The sequence below is a fragment of the Sus scrofa genome, chromosome 1 (genome assembly GCF_054392235.1).
Source record: "Sus scrofa isolate SSC_HxYL_T2T_F1_AM1 chromosome 1, Sscrofa_HxYL_maternal_Yorkshire_Landrace_v2.0, whole genome shotgun sequence".
NCBI classification, from domain to species: domain Eukaryota; kingdom Metazoa; phylum Chordata; class Mammalia; order Artiodactyla; family Suidae; genus Sus; species Sus scrofa.
Genome location: NC_139383.1, coordinates 228,030,899 through 228,048,895, shown reverse-complemented (window position 1 = coordinate 228,048,895; position 17,997 = coordinate 228,030,899). Strand labels below are relative to the sequence as shown.

Below are 17,997 nucleotides of genomic sequence, written 5' to 3'. Positions count from 1 at the left end.
AGATGTTTCTTGTGGCTTGCTAATCCAGAATTATGCAGGGAAGGGAATTTAGGGATATGTAGTTTCAGTTATCCATTACTGTGTAACAAACTACCACCGAACCCATAAAAATAAGCTAATTCCTTATTTAGCTCAGGAATATGCAATTTGGGCAGGTCTCAGTGAGGGTAGCTCATCTGTGCTCCTATGGTATCAGTTAGGGTGACTCCAAAGATTTGTAAGAGGCCGGCTGGGGACTAGAATCATCTGAAAGCTCCCTCAACTCACGTCTGGCAGTTGATGCCGTCAGCTGGAACAACTGCCACTCTCTTTCTGTGCGGTCTCTCTGGCATGGCAGCTTCATGGTCGGCAGACTTCTTATTCAGGGTTCCAAAGATACAACAAGAGAGAGAGACAGACAGACAGTGACAAAGAGGCAGAAGTAGTTTTTATTCTGGTTCTGCCATTGACCAGCTAAGTCACTTTATGCAAGTCTTTTATTCTCTCTACACCTCAGTTCTCAAATATTAAAAATCAGGATTTATACTGGAGTACTTCAGAAGAAGACCTGATGCTATAATTTGAGTGAAATTAGTTTATAGTAATTAATCCCAGGAAATATCAGAAGGGAGCTAGGAAGGATACAGGGAAGGGAAGGAAGCCAGTAAAAGGTACTTAATGAGGCAAGTAACTCCTGTCGGCAACTGGAGCTTAAAACCTCTAGGGAATCATGATGCAAAATAATATTTTAAAAATGAATGTATACGTATATGATTGAGTCACTTTGCTGTATAGCAGAAATTGGCACAATATCATAAATCAACTATACCTTAATTAAAAAAAAAAAAACTTCTGGGGAAACGCTGTAGAATCTAAGTCTCAGAGCTATCTCACCAAGGGTTTGGGGAGCTGGAATCCATCAACTCCTCAATTCACTGAGGATTCTAGGGCGTGGGACATTAATTCTCCAGCACCCCTGGCCTACTGAGTTCCACCCAAGTGGGAAAAACACTCAAAGAGATATAACTGCTATTGAAAGAAAATTAAGCAGGTTTGCACTGAAAGTAGTAAGAGTTGAAGAATACAAAGAAGGCATCAACAGGGTTTGCTACAGATGATATTAGTGGCTTTTCAAAGTTGTTGAGTAATTGAAATGAGATGATATACAAAAAATCCACCTGGTGTGATGGCTCCTCTCCTTGCTTTGGTATCCCCCACAGCAGGATTCAAGGGAGGCCTCAGAGGTCTTGGAACTTTCAACTCTATTTCCTAAAAATTAGTCTCAGTAAATGTCAGTAGGGAGTTCCTGTTGTGGCTCAGCAGGTTAATAACTTGACTACTATCCCTGAGGGTGCGGGTTGATCCCTGGCCTCTCTCACTGGGTTAAGGATCTGGTGTTGCCGCAGTGTGGCTGTGGCGTAGGTCAAAGATGTGGCTTGGATCCAGTGTTGCTGTGGCGTAGGTCTTAGGCTGCAGCTCTGATTCAACCCCTAGCCTGAGAACTTCCATATGCCACTCTGAGTACAGCCCTAAAAAGATTACACAAAAAAATGGCAATAATGTAAATGGATTACCTACCTCCCTCAGTGGATTTCAGGGCTGATTCTGTTAAATTCTAATAACCTGTCACCCTATAAGAGCTTAGATCTCTCAGTGGATTCCTTGTAGCTGAATCTTATCCACATAGGGCTAGCTACCTTCTTTAATCTTACTCAAGCTCCCACCCCTTCCAGAGCTCCTTTACCTCCATGTATTCTGGAACTCATGATCTGGTGATATTATCCAAGAATGGCTGCAAGCCAACGTTATTGTGGTAACAGATGCTTAACTTTGTAGTCATTTGTTAACTGCATATCACTGAAGATTTTTGAGCAGAGAAGGGACATAATCCAATCTTTGGGAAGATTTTGGTGTGCAGGAGTAGAAGAGGTGCGTGTTTGTGTAAGTTGTATAACTACTCATTTTGAGGCATGTGGCATGGGAGGACCTGACTTGGCAGTAAGGGCAGTGACTGCAAAGGAAGAGACCGCTGTGAAAGAGGCAAAGCTTGGTGTCTCATAAGCAATGGCCAGGTGTCGGAAGACTCGGGTCCAGTGCATGCTGGCAGTGTCAGCCTTGCAATGTTTCTCGAATCTTTTCGCATGTGCAGGTCGGGAATGGTAGTACCTCGTAGGGTTATAGCGGGGAGTGAGGGGACGGCCGCTGGCTGGGCAATCAGTACGGTGTTTGCAACAGGGTAAAGCGCGCCAATCCTGTTTTCTTCTGTGTTAAGAAAACGGCGGAGATAATACCATCCACATCCCAGAGATTGCCGTAAATGGTGATGCTAAATACCAGGTACGAAGTAGGCACTCAAGCCCAGTTGGTCGCCTCCCATTGCCCCCACGCCGGGAGACACCCTCGGAGACTGGCGGGGTAGGCGAGCTCCCTTGCGTAGGCTCACTGGCCAGCCTAGCGCGCTCCTCCCGCGGAGCACTGTTGCTGGGGCCCCGGCAACGCCCAGCCCCAACACAAGCCAATAGTAGCAGGGCCCGGGCACCGCCCAGCTGCAAAACGGGCCAATAGCTGCGCGGCGTGGGCACCGCCCTGATCCAGCACGGGCCAATAGCAGTGTGGCCCGGTTCGGGGGGCCGCCCCCAGCGGGGATGGGAGGCGGAGAGGCGGTCACCCGCTCCGCCCCACTCCCCTCTGACCCGGTGTCTCGTCTCTCTGTCTTCCTGTTCCAAACCACGTGGACGCGCCGGGGGCTGCGGGGGCTGCGGGAGGGAACCTGGGCCGCCACAGCAGCTGTCGGCGCCACCCCAAGAGTCAAGACCCTCGCGCCCGTCCAAAGTCGCCTCGCCCCGGCCGCCCGCTCCTTTGCGGAGAGCGTGCACATGGCGACCCAGGCGCACTCCCTCAGCTACACGGGCTGCAACTTCTTGCGCCAGCGTCTGGTCCTGTCCACTTTGAGCGGGCGCCCCGTCAAAATCCGAAAGATTCGGGCCAGAGACGACAACCCAGGCCTTCGAGGTAACTCCGGGGTTGGGGAGCGCTAGGGGTGGGCGCTGAGCTGAAGAGAGACGGCGCTAATGCCCAGGGGGCCGGTGCGCGGGGAGCCTCGGGATCCTACGGGCGCGTGGGGGAGGGCTCATGGTTTGTACCCTCCACCCCCACCCCCGCACCGGAACGCGCGAGAGGCTGTGCGGGAGGAGGGGTTGAGCCCTGAGGGGTGCGCTCAGCTGCGCTCTGTGCTCGGTGGCGTCTACCCGCGCTGGTAGTAAACAGCTACACGTTTTCCCAGGTTTACGTGTCGCAGCAGATCCCAGGCATCGCCCCCTCACTTGTCTTCAGTCGGTCTTGCTCAGCCATAAATCTTTAAAGGAGAGAAGCAGTTTGTTGGAACGAAATGTGGTGAATGGGCAGATGTAAAGATGGAGAGAGATTTGGAGAGAAAAGTACCACTGATTGGTTCCGTCCTCTGTCCCAAAACAGGTCTCAGAAGCAGCTACCCCCTTGGATACTGGCTGTCCCTGTCGCCATGATTTCTCGGCTGCCCTCACACATCTTGGGTGTGGATTAAAGAATTTTAGAAAATTCTTTGTTTTCAGCCGCGATTGAGATTGATGTGTGCAGGACAAGAGCTTTGAAATAAATTTTTTAACAGTCATGGGCCTAATTGCCTTGACTTTAGTAAAGGGTTGGTGACAAGCGCTAAACTACAGGCTTCCAAGCTATTTTTGCCCTACAAAGATAGATGAAAAATAAGGCCCCATTTAAACCCACATCAAGGTTAATGGCTCCGAGTTTTATCTGGTCCCCTGGAATGACACATATATTTAAAAGCTTCTGCCTGGTTATCCCAAATTGGTAAAATCAGTTAAAGCAAAAAAGGAAAAAACAAAACAAAACCTATCTGCAAATTGAAGGAAGAGAGGGCTTATTTTTGGTCCTGCAAGCTTTCTGGATCCTGTTGATGTGTTTGATTTTGTATTGGTCCCTGCATATTTCATCATCTCTCTGAATGCATTTTCTGGACGTTTATGTTTCTCCCTCTCTTAAATGCTGATTAGTTGCACATAAGGGGAAAATGCCTTGTTATTTATGGAGATAGAAGGTTGGAAAGGAAAGAACCAGATGAACCTGTGTACTGTGGAGAGGAACCTGATGACAGTAGGAGAGGCTTGTGGTACACTGTCATTACTGCCCTCAATGTATTGCTCAAAAACACTAAAGAAGTTAAGGAGGGGCTGCTGGCATGATTTAGGCCAGGTGCTCTTCCCCTCAACATTTCTTGCCCTTATTTTGAGTCTAGCCCTTGGGCAAAGCAATTGCTTGATCGCTCTACTCTGACATTCCCAGCCAACTCTCCCCTTCACCCCACATTAGCCTAGAGAACTCAACACTAGCTGGATATGGTAAGAAGACAGGCTTCTGCTTCTGTGAACAGTGGGCATAGCTTTTTATTTTTTCCTTTTTTTCCCCAAAATCAATAGAAGTACTTTAGAGGGGAGACCAGAGATTTCTAATGTAAATATAGTACCCATAAGATACAATTTAGTGTTTGTCTCCTGACAGGTGGCCTCCTAATATTTCATATTACAAAGAATGTTTCCCTGTTCCCCCCACCCCCTGCACTGCTTGTGAGCATCTCGTCACTGACACACACATGAACAGGGCTTGGCCACTTGGGATTTTCTTGAAAAGATGCCAGACATTGGTACCTGGGGAAGGTAGTACTGGTTGGCAGATGTGCTGGTGTTTTATGAGAAGCACTATGTATAGCCTTATTTGCCTTGCGTTATTAATATACTAGGGGGGAAAAGACCTCTTATTTAGGTCTCATTGTGCTGGATTCAAGTCCTCAGAAACACCGTAGACGTTTGCTTAATTTCTTAAAGAGGAACTGAGATATATGTGTATACATACATTCATAGATGCATATATGTGTATCTGTATACATATCTATGTAAGTGTATATATCTGCACACATATACATAAATACATGTAGCCCCTAACATGATACATGGTCATAGTCAAATGAGTCTGTGGCAGCTTGACTGGAGACACAGCCAACAGACTGTCTTACTTGTCATCTACCCCTTTCTGACTCTTCCTGACTCAGATTCTGAGAGTTGGAAAAAACTCAGCATTTCCAATAAAATCTTCAGCTCAGGTGCAACAATTATATCTCTCAAAGATGCTTGCTTAAACATCCCACCTGGTGTGAGCTTTGAAGGGTGGAGTGGTGCCTCTGGAACGGTCATTCAGAAAAGGTTGTGCAAGGCTTTGTGGAAGTATAAAGGTGAGAAGCTATTTGCTCCACTTTCAAGGAGCTTTCTAAGGAGGAGCTGCAAATAGTAGCTTGAGTAACTTGAAGCAGGAAGTTGTGAAGGGGCTCAGCAGAGTTAGAGCAGAGGCTTCTCCAGAGTTTGTGAGGGAAGGGTCTCTAGATCTTCTGAGCGTAACAAATGAGTTTCAGATAGTGGCTGTGGGAAGCATTGTTGGTGAAAGACACAGCTTTTAAGTCAAAAAGTTCATTTTCTTCATTACATAGAGGTAAAATTTTTCCTAATGTCATGGTTGTGAGTTAAGAGCTTGGGCTCAGTGTTAGTCTGGGTTTGAGACCTAGTTCTGCTTTTGCCTTTCGCTATTGGGCCTCTTGAGTCTCATTTTTTTATCTGTAAAGTGAGGCCAGTACTACTGACTTAAGAGGGTTATTGTGAGGATTAAATGAAATAACACTTGAGAGTGCACTGAACATGCCTGGAGTATAGGAAGAGTAAATGTTACCTGCTTTTATTACTACGCAACTTCTGCCCACTGGGTACGGTTCTGCTCTCTGGCACTCGAAATCTGTTCCTGATTCTATATGGAAACCTTTGAGATATTTAAAGAGAATTATGCCTTCTCTGTCTTCTTTTCAGTCTAAAGGTTTCTTTTTAGGTGATGGCTTCACAATATTTGTGTTATATATATAACGTAGTGATTCTTAATCGGGGGCAGTTTTGCTCCTCAGGGGATACTTGGTAGTGTTTGGAGACATTTTTGGTTGTCACAACTGGGAGGCTGTTCCTGGCATCTGGTAGGTGGAGCCCAGGGATACTGCCAAACATCCTACAGTGCACTGGACAGCTCCCCACACAAAGAAGTATTCTGTCCAAAATATCAGTGCCAATGTTGAAAAACCCTGGCCTGCGGACTTAATTAAGTTTTTTCTTTTTCTCATATGCCTAATGGTTTGGGAATAGCAGCTTGGAGGTACCAAGCAAACTATGTAAAGATTGAGAAGAGGATAAGACACAGGTCAAACTTTGTGACTTCAGACAGCTTTGCTAATCTCTTAAATGAAAATATCTCCTTTGAAAGAGGGATTATAAAGAATAAGAATTTGAATCCCAAAAGATTACTCCAGAATGGTTTTTATTAATTATACAGCTACACATGTAATTTTTACTTCACTTTTGAGGAACATGAACAAGTGTATTGTCTTGATAGACTCTTTCCATCGAGGAGGAAATACAATTTTTTGTTGTTGTTGCTCTTTTACTGAAGGTAAAAAAGGGAAGACATAGTTAAGTAAGATAGCTGGTGAAGTTGAATTATCTACAGAATGACAGAGCCGGAAACAGATGGCAGCCAACTCCTGCCCAAAAGGCCTAGTGTCCCATCTGACTGGTCGGTGGACTGGAGTGTCCCTCATATTATAAAGCAGCTGTTGAAATGCCTCTGTTTCTGGATTTCATGAGGACTGGATCTTGTGGAGTTCTTTTGAGTTAATGTTTTCTGGGTAAGGTGAGGTCCACATGGAAAGAATTCCACAAGAATGATAATTTTTTTAAAGTGGAAATTCCAAAATGATGGACTTAGCGGTTAGGATGAGGGACTGCTACTATGCAAGTCTCTGAACAGGTCACATGAGCCTCCCTGCCTCCACTGTGAAACTGGAGAAGAATTATTTGGTCCTAGGGGAGTGCTGCACGTGGCTTAAGCAGGTAAAATTCTGAAAAAGGAGGAGTAAGTGGAATTTTAATGAAAAGAATCCTTTAAAATGTGCCAAGGTTGGATTTCCCATCATCAAGTTAAGAACCCTGCTAGTATCCATGAAGATGGGGGTTTGATCCTTGGTCTCGTTCAGTGGGTTGAGGATCCAGCTGTTGTGTAGGCTGGCAACTGCAGCTCTGATTTGACCCCTAGCCTGGGAACTTCCATAAGCTGCAGGTGAGGCCGTAAAAAAAAAAAAAAATGTGCTAAGGAAACATGCCACATAGACGTTCCTAAAGGTGAAACACCTTTTGTCAAACTGATATGTTGTTTTGGGGATAAATCTGACTGTTCATGAATTAGATCTTCTAAAAGAAGAATTGTGAAGGAAAACTATTCTCTACTCTGAATTCTTCTGACACCAGATGTGTGGGTTTTTCTCCCCATACCAAGGAATTCTCCAATTCTCAGTGGACAGTCACTGGGTGTCCTACAAATTTAACTCAATTCTCACTATCCAGATGGTGATAGCATCAAATCCCACAGGTTAAAGACTCAATCCTACAAGACTCCCCTCTGACCACTTAGATGCCAAGCATAAGTCTCAGTCTCAAGTCCAGGCCAATCATACTTCAGACCAACCAGCTATAAATTGGGGGCTCCCAGACCACTTCCTGGGGTGTGATAAAATGCCTTATGAAGCTCAAGTTAATAATAAAGGATAAAGATGAACAGCCAGATGAAGAGGTACATAGGGCCAGGCCCAAAAGGGTCCTGAAGTAAGAACTTCTGTCCTGTGGAATAGGGGTTTGTTCCTCTCCCAGAATGTGGATTTCTTTACCAACCTGTAAGTTTTCTCCTGTTCAAAAGTTTTTATAGGGCTTAATTTCCAGGCACATCCCCCACCCCCTGTCCCCTTAGCAAAGGTCAGTGGGTAGGGCTAAAAATTCTAACCCTTTAGCCAGTTGGTCTTTTTGGTTACCAGCCCCATTATGAGGCTGTCTAGAGGCTCCACCCTAAGTCACTGCATAGCAAAAACTCCGGGTGTGCTCAAAAGCGGCTCTGGAGTTCCCGTTGTAGTTCAAAAAGAACTCTATGTGGAGTTCCCATTGTGGCTCAGTGGGTTAAGAACCTGACTACTGTCCATGAAGATGAGATTTTGATTCCTGGCCTTGTTCAGTGGGTTAAGGATCCCGTGTTGCCACAAGCCAGGGCATAGGTTGCAGATGTGGCTCTGCTTGATATTGGCATGGTTGTGGTGTAGGCTGGCAGCTGCAGGTCTGATTCCACCCCAGCCTGGTAACTTCCATATGCCACAGGTGTGGCCCTTAAAAAAAAAAGGTGGGGTGGGGTGTTGCTCTGTATGAATAACTTTTAAAAGACACTTCTGTCACAGTGTAACTTCAAGGGTTTTAGGAGCTCTGTGCCAGGAACAAAGACTGGATATATTTCTTGTTATACCACAAGGATGTGCCTATACTTTATTTGAGTATGGTTTGGGACTCAAAGTTGTGGATAACTTAAGTCGAGGAAGGCCTGATGACTATACTAATGATAAGTGCAAATGAAATGTTTTCTTGATTAGGAACCTGCCCTCTCATGCTTCTATTAACTGTTAAAGTTTGCTTCCATATGATGATTATCAAAACAAGCTATTCATCTTTTAAAGACAAATGCTGGTCTACATGGCCTATTTTCAAATATGCTTTTGCTTAGAAGCTACAAAATGCTATTCCAGGTGAAACTTGCACCATCTTTTTTTAAATAGTAAATTTTTTATTTTGAGATCTTTGTAGATTCACATGCAGTTGTAATAAATGATACAGAGGGATCCTTTTTACACTTTATCCATTTTACCACAGTGGTAGCATCTGGAAAAACTTTACTGCAACATCAAAACCGGGGTATTGACGTTGATAAGAGTGAAAACCACAAGGATTTCTTAGGTTGCCCTTTTATAGCCACATCCACTACTCTTCTTTCCCAACTCACTCCCTAACCATTGGCAATCACTAATCTGTAATTTTGTCATTTGAAGAACATCATATAAATGGAATCATACAATAAGTAACCTTTTGCAGTTGACATTTCATTCAGCATGATTCTCTGGAAATTTAACCAAGTTATTGTTTTTATCAAGGTCATTCCTTTTTTTCACTGAGTAGTATTTCATGGTATGAAAGTATCACAGTTTTGAGCTTTTTGGCTATTATGAATAAGGTTTCTATAAAAATTCATGTACAGGTTTTTATGTGGATATAAATCTTCTCTTTCTCTGGGACAAATGCCCAGGAGGGCAGTTGCTGGGTTTTATGGAAATTTGTTTGTTTAAGGGACTGTCAAACTGTTTTCCAATATGGCCTTATCATTTTATATTCCTACCAGCAGTGTAAGACCGATTTAGTTTCTCCACATCCTTGTCAGCATTTTTGGTGTTGTCACTATTTTTAATTTTACCCATTCTGATTAGTGTGTAGTGCTTTTGTGTAGTTTAACTTGCCCACTTTTAATGGCTAATGATGTTGAATAACTTTTCATGTCTTTTGCCCAGTTTCTAGTAGGATTGTTTGTTTTTTGTTGTTTTGAGAGTTCTTTACATCTTTAGTCCTTTGTCAAATATGTGGTTTCCTACCCACTCTGTAGCTTATCTTTTCATTCTCCTAGCATGGTCTTTTGCAGGAGACATTTAGATTTTTTTTTCCTTTTTGGGCCATACCCATGACATACGGAAGTTCCCAGGCTAGGGGTCGAATTGGAGCTGCAGCTGCCGGCCATGCTCCACAGCCACAGCAGTGTGGGATCTGAGCCATGTCTTTGACCTACACCACAGCTTGTGGCAATGCCAAATCCTCACCCCACTGAGCAAGGCCAGGGATTGAACCTGCATCCTCGTGGATACTAGTCAGATTCATTTCTGCTGCACCATAATGGGAACTCCTGAAAACATTTTAATTTCTGGTTTTTTTGTTTTTTGTTTTTGTCTTTTAGGGCCACACACTCAGCATGTGGAGATTCCCAGGCCAGGGGTTCAATTGGAGCTGTAGCCACTGGCCTACATCAGAGCCATGGCAACTGGGGGTCTGAGCTGCGTCTGCGACCTACACCACACCTCACGGCAATGCCAGATCCTTAACCCACTGAACGAGGCCGTGGGTTGAACCTGTGTCCTCATGGATGTTAGTCAGGTTTGTTAACCACTGAGCTACCACAGGAACTCCCAACATTTTAATTTTTTTTTTTTTTTGTCTTTTTGCTATTTCTTTGGGCTGCTCCCACGGCATATGGAGGTTCCCAGGCTAGGGGTCGAATCTGAGCTGTAACCACCGGCCTGTGCCAGAGCCACAGCAACGCGGGATCTGAGCCGCGTCTGCAACCTACACCACAGCTCACGGCAACGCCGGATCGTTAACCCACTGAGCAAGGGCAGGGACCGAACCCGCAACCTCATGGTTCCTAGTCGGATTCGTTAACCACTGCGCCACGATGGGAACTCCCCAACATTTTAATTTTAATGAAGTAAAATTAATCAAATTCTTCTTTTATTGCTTGTGTTTTTAGTGTTAAATTTCAGAACTGTTTGCCTAGCCCTAGATCCTGAAGATTTCCTTTTTTTCTCTATAAAGTTTTATAGTTTTGCATTTAATATTTAAGTTAATTTTGTGTGAGATTTAAAACTTTGGTTGATTTTCATTTTTTGGCCTGTGGACGTGCAACTGCTATAGCACCATTTGTTATGATGGCTATCTTTCTTCCATTAAATCACTTTTGCACCTCTGTAAAAACCAGTTGGACATATTTTGTGAGTCTCTTACTGGGTTCTCTACTCTGTTCCACTGATCTATATGTCTATCTGTCAATACCACACTATCTTTTTTTTTTTTTGGTCTTTTGTCTTTTGTTGTCTTAGGGCCGCACCCATGGCATATGGAGGTTCCCAGGCTAGGGGTCTAACAGGAGCTGTAGCCGCCGGCCTACACCAGAACTACAGCAGCTCGGAATCTGAGCCACATCTGCGACCTACACCACAGCTCACGGCAACGCCGGATCCTTAACCCACTGAATGAGGCCAGGAATCGAACCTGCACCCTCATGGATACTAGTCGGATTTGTTTCCACTGCGCCATGACAGGAACTTCCACACTATCTTTTAAAAATTTTTTTCTTATTAGGGTCACTCCCATAGCATTCGGATGTTCCCAGGCTAGGGGTCAAATTGGAGCTTCGGCTGCCAGCCTTTGTCACAGCCACAGCAATGAAGGATCTGAGCTGCATCTACAACTGATACCACAGCTCACAGCAATGCTGGATCCTTGACCCAGTGAGCTAGGCCAGGGATTGAACCCGAATCCTCATAGATGCTAGTTGGGTGCCTTACTGCTGAGCCACAATAGGAACTCTAATACCACACTATCTTTCTTTTTTCCTTTTCTTTTGTTTTTTGAGGGCCGCACCTGCGGCATGTGGAGGTTCCCAGGCTAGGGGTCTAATTGGAACTGCAGCTGCCAGCCTATACCACAGCTCATGGCAATGCCAGATCCTCAACCCACTGAGTGAAGCCAGGGATCGAACCTGCAACCTCATAGTTCCTGGTTGGATTCGTTTCCTTTCCGCCATGACAGGAACTCTAACCACACTATCTTGATTGCTGTATCTTGATTGCTTGATTGCTGTTAAGTTTCGAAATGGGTTAGGCTGATCTCTCCAACCTTACTCTTATTTTTCATGATTGTTTAGCTGTTCTAGTTCCTTTACCTTTTCATATAAGTTTAGAATAATCTTGTCTATATCTATGAAAAAATCTTGTTAGGATTTTGCTAGGAGTTGTGTTAAATCTGTATGATAATTGTGTTAAACCTGTATGATCATCTTTACTGTATTGAATCTTCTAATCCATAAACATAGTATATCACTCTATTTAGATCTTTGTTTTCTTTCATAAGTCCTGTACGTGTTTTGTTAATTTACACCTTAATGTCTCACTTCTTTGAGCAATTATAAATGATATGTTATTTTAAATTTTGGTCTCCATGTGTTCATTGATAGTGTATAGAAATACATTTTGGGGGGATGTGTATCTTGTGTCCTGCAACCTCATTGAATTTACTTATAGGATTTTTTTTTTTTTTTAAGTAGACTCTTTGGGATTTTTTTAGTAGACAGTCATGTCATCTGCAAATAGGAACAGTTTTATTTCTTCTTTTCTGAACTTTATGCCTTTTATTTCCTTCATATTGCACTGGGTAGGACATTTAGCACTATATTAAATAAGAGTAATGAAAGCAAACCTCCTTACTTGTTCCCTGTCACAGGGAGAAAGTGTCCAGTGTTTTGCCACAAAGTGTCGCATTAGCTATGTATTTTTTTAGATGCTTTTTATCAAGGTGAGGAAGTTCCTTTTTTATTCCTGTTTTTCTGAGAGTTGTGTTTTTTGTGGCTTTTTTTTTTTTTTTTTTTTTTTTTTTGGGCCACATCTGAGACATATGGAGGTTCCCAGGCTAGGGGTCCAATTGGAGCTACAGCTGCCAGCCTACACCACGGGATCTGAGCCTCGACTTCGACCTACACCACAGCTCGGGGCAACTCCAGATCCTTAACCCACTGAGCAAGGCCAGGGATCAAACCTGCAACCTCATGGTTCCTAGTCAGATTTGTTTCTGCTGCACCATGAGGGAACTCCTGTGGCTTTTTTTTTTTTTTTTTTTTTTTTGGTGAATGAGTGTTGTATTTTGTCAAATGTCTTTTCTCTATCAATTGATGTGCTTATGTTTTTTGTTTTTTTTTTTCTTTAGTCTGTAAATATGGTGTATTGCATTGATTGACCTTTAAATATTGAACCAGCCTTGCATTCCTGGAATAAACCCCACTAGGTAATGGTGTGTACTTCTTTCTATATGTTGCTGAATTTTATTTGCAAACAATTTATTAAGGGTTTGGGGGTATGTACTTATATATGATATTGATTTGTAGTTTTCTATTTTGTATTCTTAGTCAGGTTTTAGTTTTTTTTTTTTTTTTCTTTTTTGAACACCCCCAGACACATGGAGTTCCTCATGCTGGGCCAGGTATCCAACCAGTGTCCCAGCATTTCAGAGACACTGTTGATCCCCTTGTGCCACAGAGAGAACTTGTGGTTTTGGTATTTTAAACTAGAATAATACTTGCTTAAAATGAATTAGAAACTGTTTCCTCTTCTATTTTATAGGAGAGAATTGATTTTAGTTCTTAAACATTTGTTTGACTTCTCTAATGAAACCATAAAAGTTTAGAGATTTCTTTTTTTTTGAGTTTTAGAAAATATTCTTTCAATTTCCTTAATGGTTATAGGTTATTTAAAGTATCAGTTTCATTTGGTGAATTGTGGTAGTTAGTTTTTTGGAGAAGTGGTCCATTTTATCTGAATTGTTGAATTTATGTCTGTAGAGTTCACAGTATTCCTTTGTTATCCTTTTGATGTCTGCAGGATCTGAAGTGATACTCCCTGTTTCATTTCTAATACTAGTGATATGTTATCTTTTTTTTTTCAGTCTTGCTCAAGGTTCATCATATTATTTATTGTGTTTCATTGATTTTTCTCTATATTGCTGTTTTCAGCTTCATCTGTTTATGCTCTTATTTTTATTATTTCCTTCACTTGCTTTGGGTTTATTTATGTTGAGGTGAAACAGATTATTTGAAATCTTAACCTGCTGCACCACCTCAGGAACTCCCCCTTTTTTTCTTTTTTAATTTAGGCATTTAGTGCAGTAAACTTCTCTCAACACTGCTCTAGCTGTGTCCCACAGATTTTGATACGTCATATTTAAATTTTCATTCAGTTCAGTGTGTTTCTTACCTTTATGACTTACTTTTTGATCCATGGGTTATATATAAGTGTGTTTCTTTTTTTTTCCAAATGTGGGTATATTTTCTTGTTATCTTTTTATTATTGGTATCAGTTTGATTCCATTATGTTTGGCGAATACTCTCTATGTGATTTCAATTACTTTAAATTTCTTGAGGTTTTTTTTAATGGCCCCCAATTTGGTCTGTCTTGCTATATGTTCCATGGGCTCTTGGAAATAATGTATATTCTGCTCTTGTGAGTTAGGTGTTCTGTAAGTGTTGCTTAGATCCTGTTGGTTGATGGCATTGTTCTCTGTCTTTGCTGATTTTTTGTCTAGTTGTCCTACTGATTATTGAGAAAGGGGTATTGAAATTTCCCAGTGTAATTGTGGATTGTCTGTATCCTTTCAGTTTGAACAGTTTTATCCTCATATATTTTGCAGCTTTGTTGTTTGGTGTATCTGGGCTTTCTCTGTCTTAATGGATTGACTCTCTTATTATTATATAATGTTGTCCTTCTCTGTCTTTAATAATTTTCTGAAGTGGAAGAAATACTCTAGTGCATTAGGGTTAAGAGAGGCTAATTCCTCCCTAAGTATTTGAAGAAAAGGACTAGAACCGAAGGGCTCGGATATTAATAGGAATCTTGAAGGTGGTCAAACAGCATAAATCAGAGAATTAAGTTTTCCTTTGATTTAACTTCTTTTACAAATTTTTATATAAGCAAAATGAAATATTGAGAAAAATTGGACAGTATGGACAAAAAAGAGTAATCTTTAGTGTTTGTTACAAGTAAAGCAGCAGTAAAAAAAATTTTATACATATATTCTAGCATATTTCTGTTTCTGTAAGGTAGAGTTCTAGATGTGGAATTGGTAGACTAAAAAATTATGCTTTTTAGGATTTCCCATTGTGGTTCAGTATTGCTGCAAGTTGGGGTGTAGGTCGCAGATGTTTGTCAGATCCCACGTTGCTGTGGCATAGGCAGGCAGCTGCAGTGTCAATTCGACCCCTAGCCTGGGAACTTCCATATGCCTCAGGTGTGGCCCTAAAAAGAAAATAAAATTATGCTTAAAAAAAAAATGGGAATGTGGGGTCAAATTGAAGGCTGTGAAATCCTCTTGCTTAATTGTAAGATAGCTTTTCTGTCGATTGTTAATTTTGTTCACTGTAGTGAATATCCACTAGGTAGATACACCCATGTAGCTATGAACCCATGTCAGGAGATAAAGCATGACCAGAAACCAACAAAACCCCTCTCATGCTTGTTTCCAGTCATGCCGTTTCCTTCCACACCCCAGCATAAACAGTAAATTGACTTTTTGTACCATAGATATGTTTCTAAAGTATTAACCATATTTATATAGGTGGAGTCATAGAGTATGCATTTTATGTGTGTGTAACTTTAATTCTGTGTTGTGATTGTGAGATTCATCTCTGTTGTAGCAGTAATAGTTTGTGGATTTTCATTACTGTCTCATTTTACTAAGATGTCATAATTTATGTATTCTAGGTTTAAGTACTGCAGGTATCTTGTTCCACTCTGTGTCTTGTCTTTTTATATTCTTAATGGTATCTTTTGATGATTGATAGTTATGCTTTTGATGTAGCTCAATTTATAACTCTTTCTGTGGTCTTTTAAAGAAATCTTTGCCTACCCCAAGGCCATGAAGAAATTCTCTTTGAACTTCTTAAGGCTTCTGTTTTCAGATCTAAACTATTATGTTAAATAAATTCATTCTTTGTATTTTTTAAAACAGGATTTTACTGAAAAATAGATGTTGAATTTTATCATATACCTTTTCAGTAGCAATTAAGCTAGTTACGCTATTCTCCCCACCCCCATTTTTTATATTTTAATCTTGTATTTAATTATGTTGAGGTTTTCCTTGTGTTTTATCTGCAGTCCATTCATGGGATATACCCTTTTTATCATAATGAATAGTTTTTTTAAAAAAGTATTGTTGTCTCGTTTCTAAAATTTTCCTTAGGAGTTTTCATTTTTCCTTATTAAATGAGGTTAGCTCGTAATTTACCTTTTTGTGTGTTTGTGGTGCTCTTGTGTGTCCTAAAATTGAAGTCAACACTATGCATTTTAGTTTGTTCTTTGTAATGTGTAAAATAATAAGAATTCTTTTTCTCCGAATATTGGGGGAAAATTTCTAGTAACTTTATCAGTGTTCTTCTCTGTTTATTACTTGATGAATTTCCCACATTCCCTTTGTTTTAGGTTTTGTCTTTGTTTATTTTATTTGTTTGATTTATCTTTTTACATAACCATCAATTTTAATTCCAAATGTATCAGTAGATAATAGAGAGTAGTTTACCACAAAAGCTCCTTTTTTCAAAATTAATTATGTATTTTTGTTTTCTGATTTTATTAATTCATTTTCTTTCCCTTTACAAATGAATGAGGCTGTCGATTTGTGTTGTGTTTTTTCAGTGAATTAGTTTACTATACTTTCCATTTTGCTTAGCTCTTCTTTTGAGATCATTATTTTCATTTACTTTTTGGCTTGTAATTTTGTTCTATTTCTGGCTTTTTTTTTTTTTTTTTTTTTTTTTGTCTTTTCTAGGGCCACGCCCTCGGCATATGGAGGTTCCCAGGCTAGGGGTTTAATCAGAGCTCTAGCTGTCGGCCACAGCCACAGCCACAGCCACAGCAACACCAGATCCTTAACCCACTGAGTGAGGCCAGGGATCCAATCTGCAACCTCACGGTTCCTAGTCGGATTCGTTAACACTGAGCCACGATGGGAACTCCCTATTTCTAAAATCTCAATTCATTGTGCTCTTGCTTTTTCTTTTTTATTTTTCTTAAATTAGTAAAGTATAAAGTGGTGAATTTTTCTTTCATGGACTCCCATATATTTTGATAAAATTGATATTTCTCTTTAATTTTTTCCTTGACCTATTCATAATTTTGAAAGGTGTTATGCATTTCTTTTAAGTTAAAATAAAATTTATTATCCATCATGTTATGCATAATTACATATGTAAATATTTTATACATTCATAATTTCCAAGGAGTGGACATCTTTTAATTTATTCTGAGACTTGGATATATGTTTGTAATTTCTATCTTTTTGGATTTAATGAGGAAAATAATGACTCCGAATTTCACGTGTTAATACTTTACTGTCTTATCTTTTAGTTTTTTCTCTAAAGAAATTGAAATCACATTGTATCTATTATTTTAAAAGTTTTTCATTAATATAATGAGAATGTTTTTTAATGTAGTAGGTAGTTATGTAAAAAAATAAGTGCTGCATAGTATTATAAAGATCTTTCATAGGCTATGTAATGAGAGTGGTATTTTTTTTTTTTTTTTTTTTTTAATTTTTAGCCACCCCACGGCATATGGAACTCCCGGGTCAGGGATCAGATCTGAGTTGAAATCGTGACCTAAGCCGCAGCAACACGGAATCTTTAACCCACTATACCAGGCCGGGGATCGAACCCAAGTCCTAGCACTCCTACGATGCTGCCAATCCTGTCACACCACAGTGGGAGCTCCATTGAGAGTAGTATTTATTGGCTATTTAAATTGTGTTGCAGTACCTTTATTTGTATTTTTCAATTTGATTTTTATGTATTTTTAGAAACACATTTACATGGCATGAAATTCAAAGGGAACAAAAAGGTTTACAGAGTCTCTCTCTGTTTGTCTGTCTCTCTTTCCCAATCTTCCTTCCCTATGAAGCAACCAGTGTAGCTAGTTTGTTGTGTTTCTTTTCAGGGCTGTTTTTTCCATAAGTAAGTGAATACATACTTTTTCCTTTCTTCACACAAAGGCCATCTGCATGATTACTTTTTTCTACTCAGTATACTATGGAGATGATTCTTATCAGTATATAAAAAAAATCACATTAGGTTTAAAGCTGCAGAGTGTTCTAATATGTAGATGTGTCACAATTTATTTAAGCAGACTAGTATTTCTAGAATTTGAGTTGTTATAATACTTTTAAGTTAAAAGCATTTATTCAGATTTGCTCCTGTTTTTAAAGTATAGATAATATACATCTTTTTCTTTCTCTCATTCCCATTCTTTGAGACATGGTTTTGCCTTTCTTGGTGAGGAACAGGTCAGGCTGATGACTGTCACTAAGTCTTGTGGAGGTTATGGGGAAATGAGCTCACTTCTTTGAGGGTCTAAAGAAGGGAGGGCATTAAGTATGAGAGTAGAATTTAAGGAATCCTGAAATAAAAGGTCGTAATGGTACACATTAGTTT

The 17,997-nt window shown here is 40.7% G+C and overlaps 1 protein-coding gene across 4 annotated transcripts in view; it reads left to right on the top strand.

Moving 5' to 3' along the window:
- RCL1 (RNA terminal phosphate cyclase like 1) overlaps positions 1-17,997 on the top strand; it is a 94,633-nt gene that overhangs the window by 30,027 nt on the left and 46,609 nt on the right. For 2 of the 4 annotated variants that reach the window (XM_001926437.5, XM_084986475.1), the window contains exon 1: positions 2,685-2,991. The exons of the other annotated variants lie outside the window; for them this stretch is intronic. In XM_001926437.5, coding sequence (XP_001926472.3) covers positions 2,856-2,991 — 136 coding nt within the window. In that variant the 5' untranslated portion in view covers positions 2,685-2,855. Of the gene's footprint in view, positions 1-2,684; positions 2,992-17,997 lie in introns of those variants that run through there. 4 annotated transcript variants of the gene reach the window in all.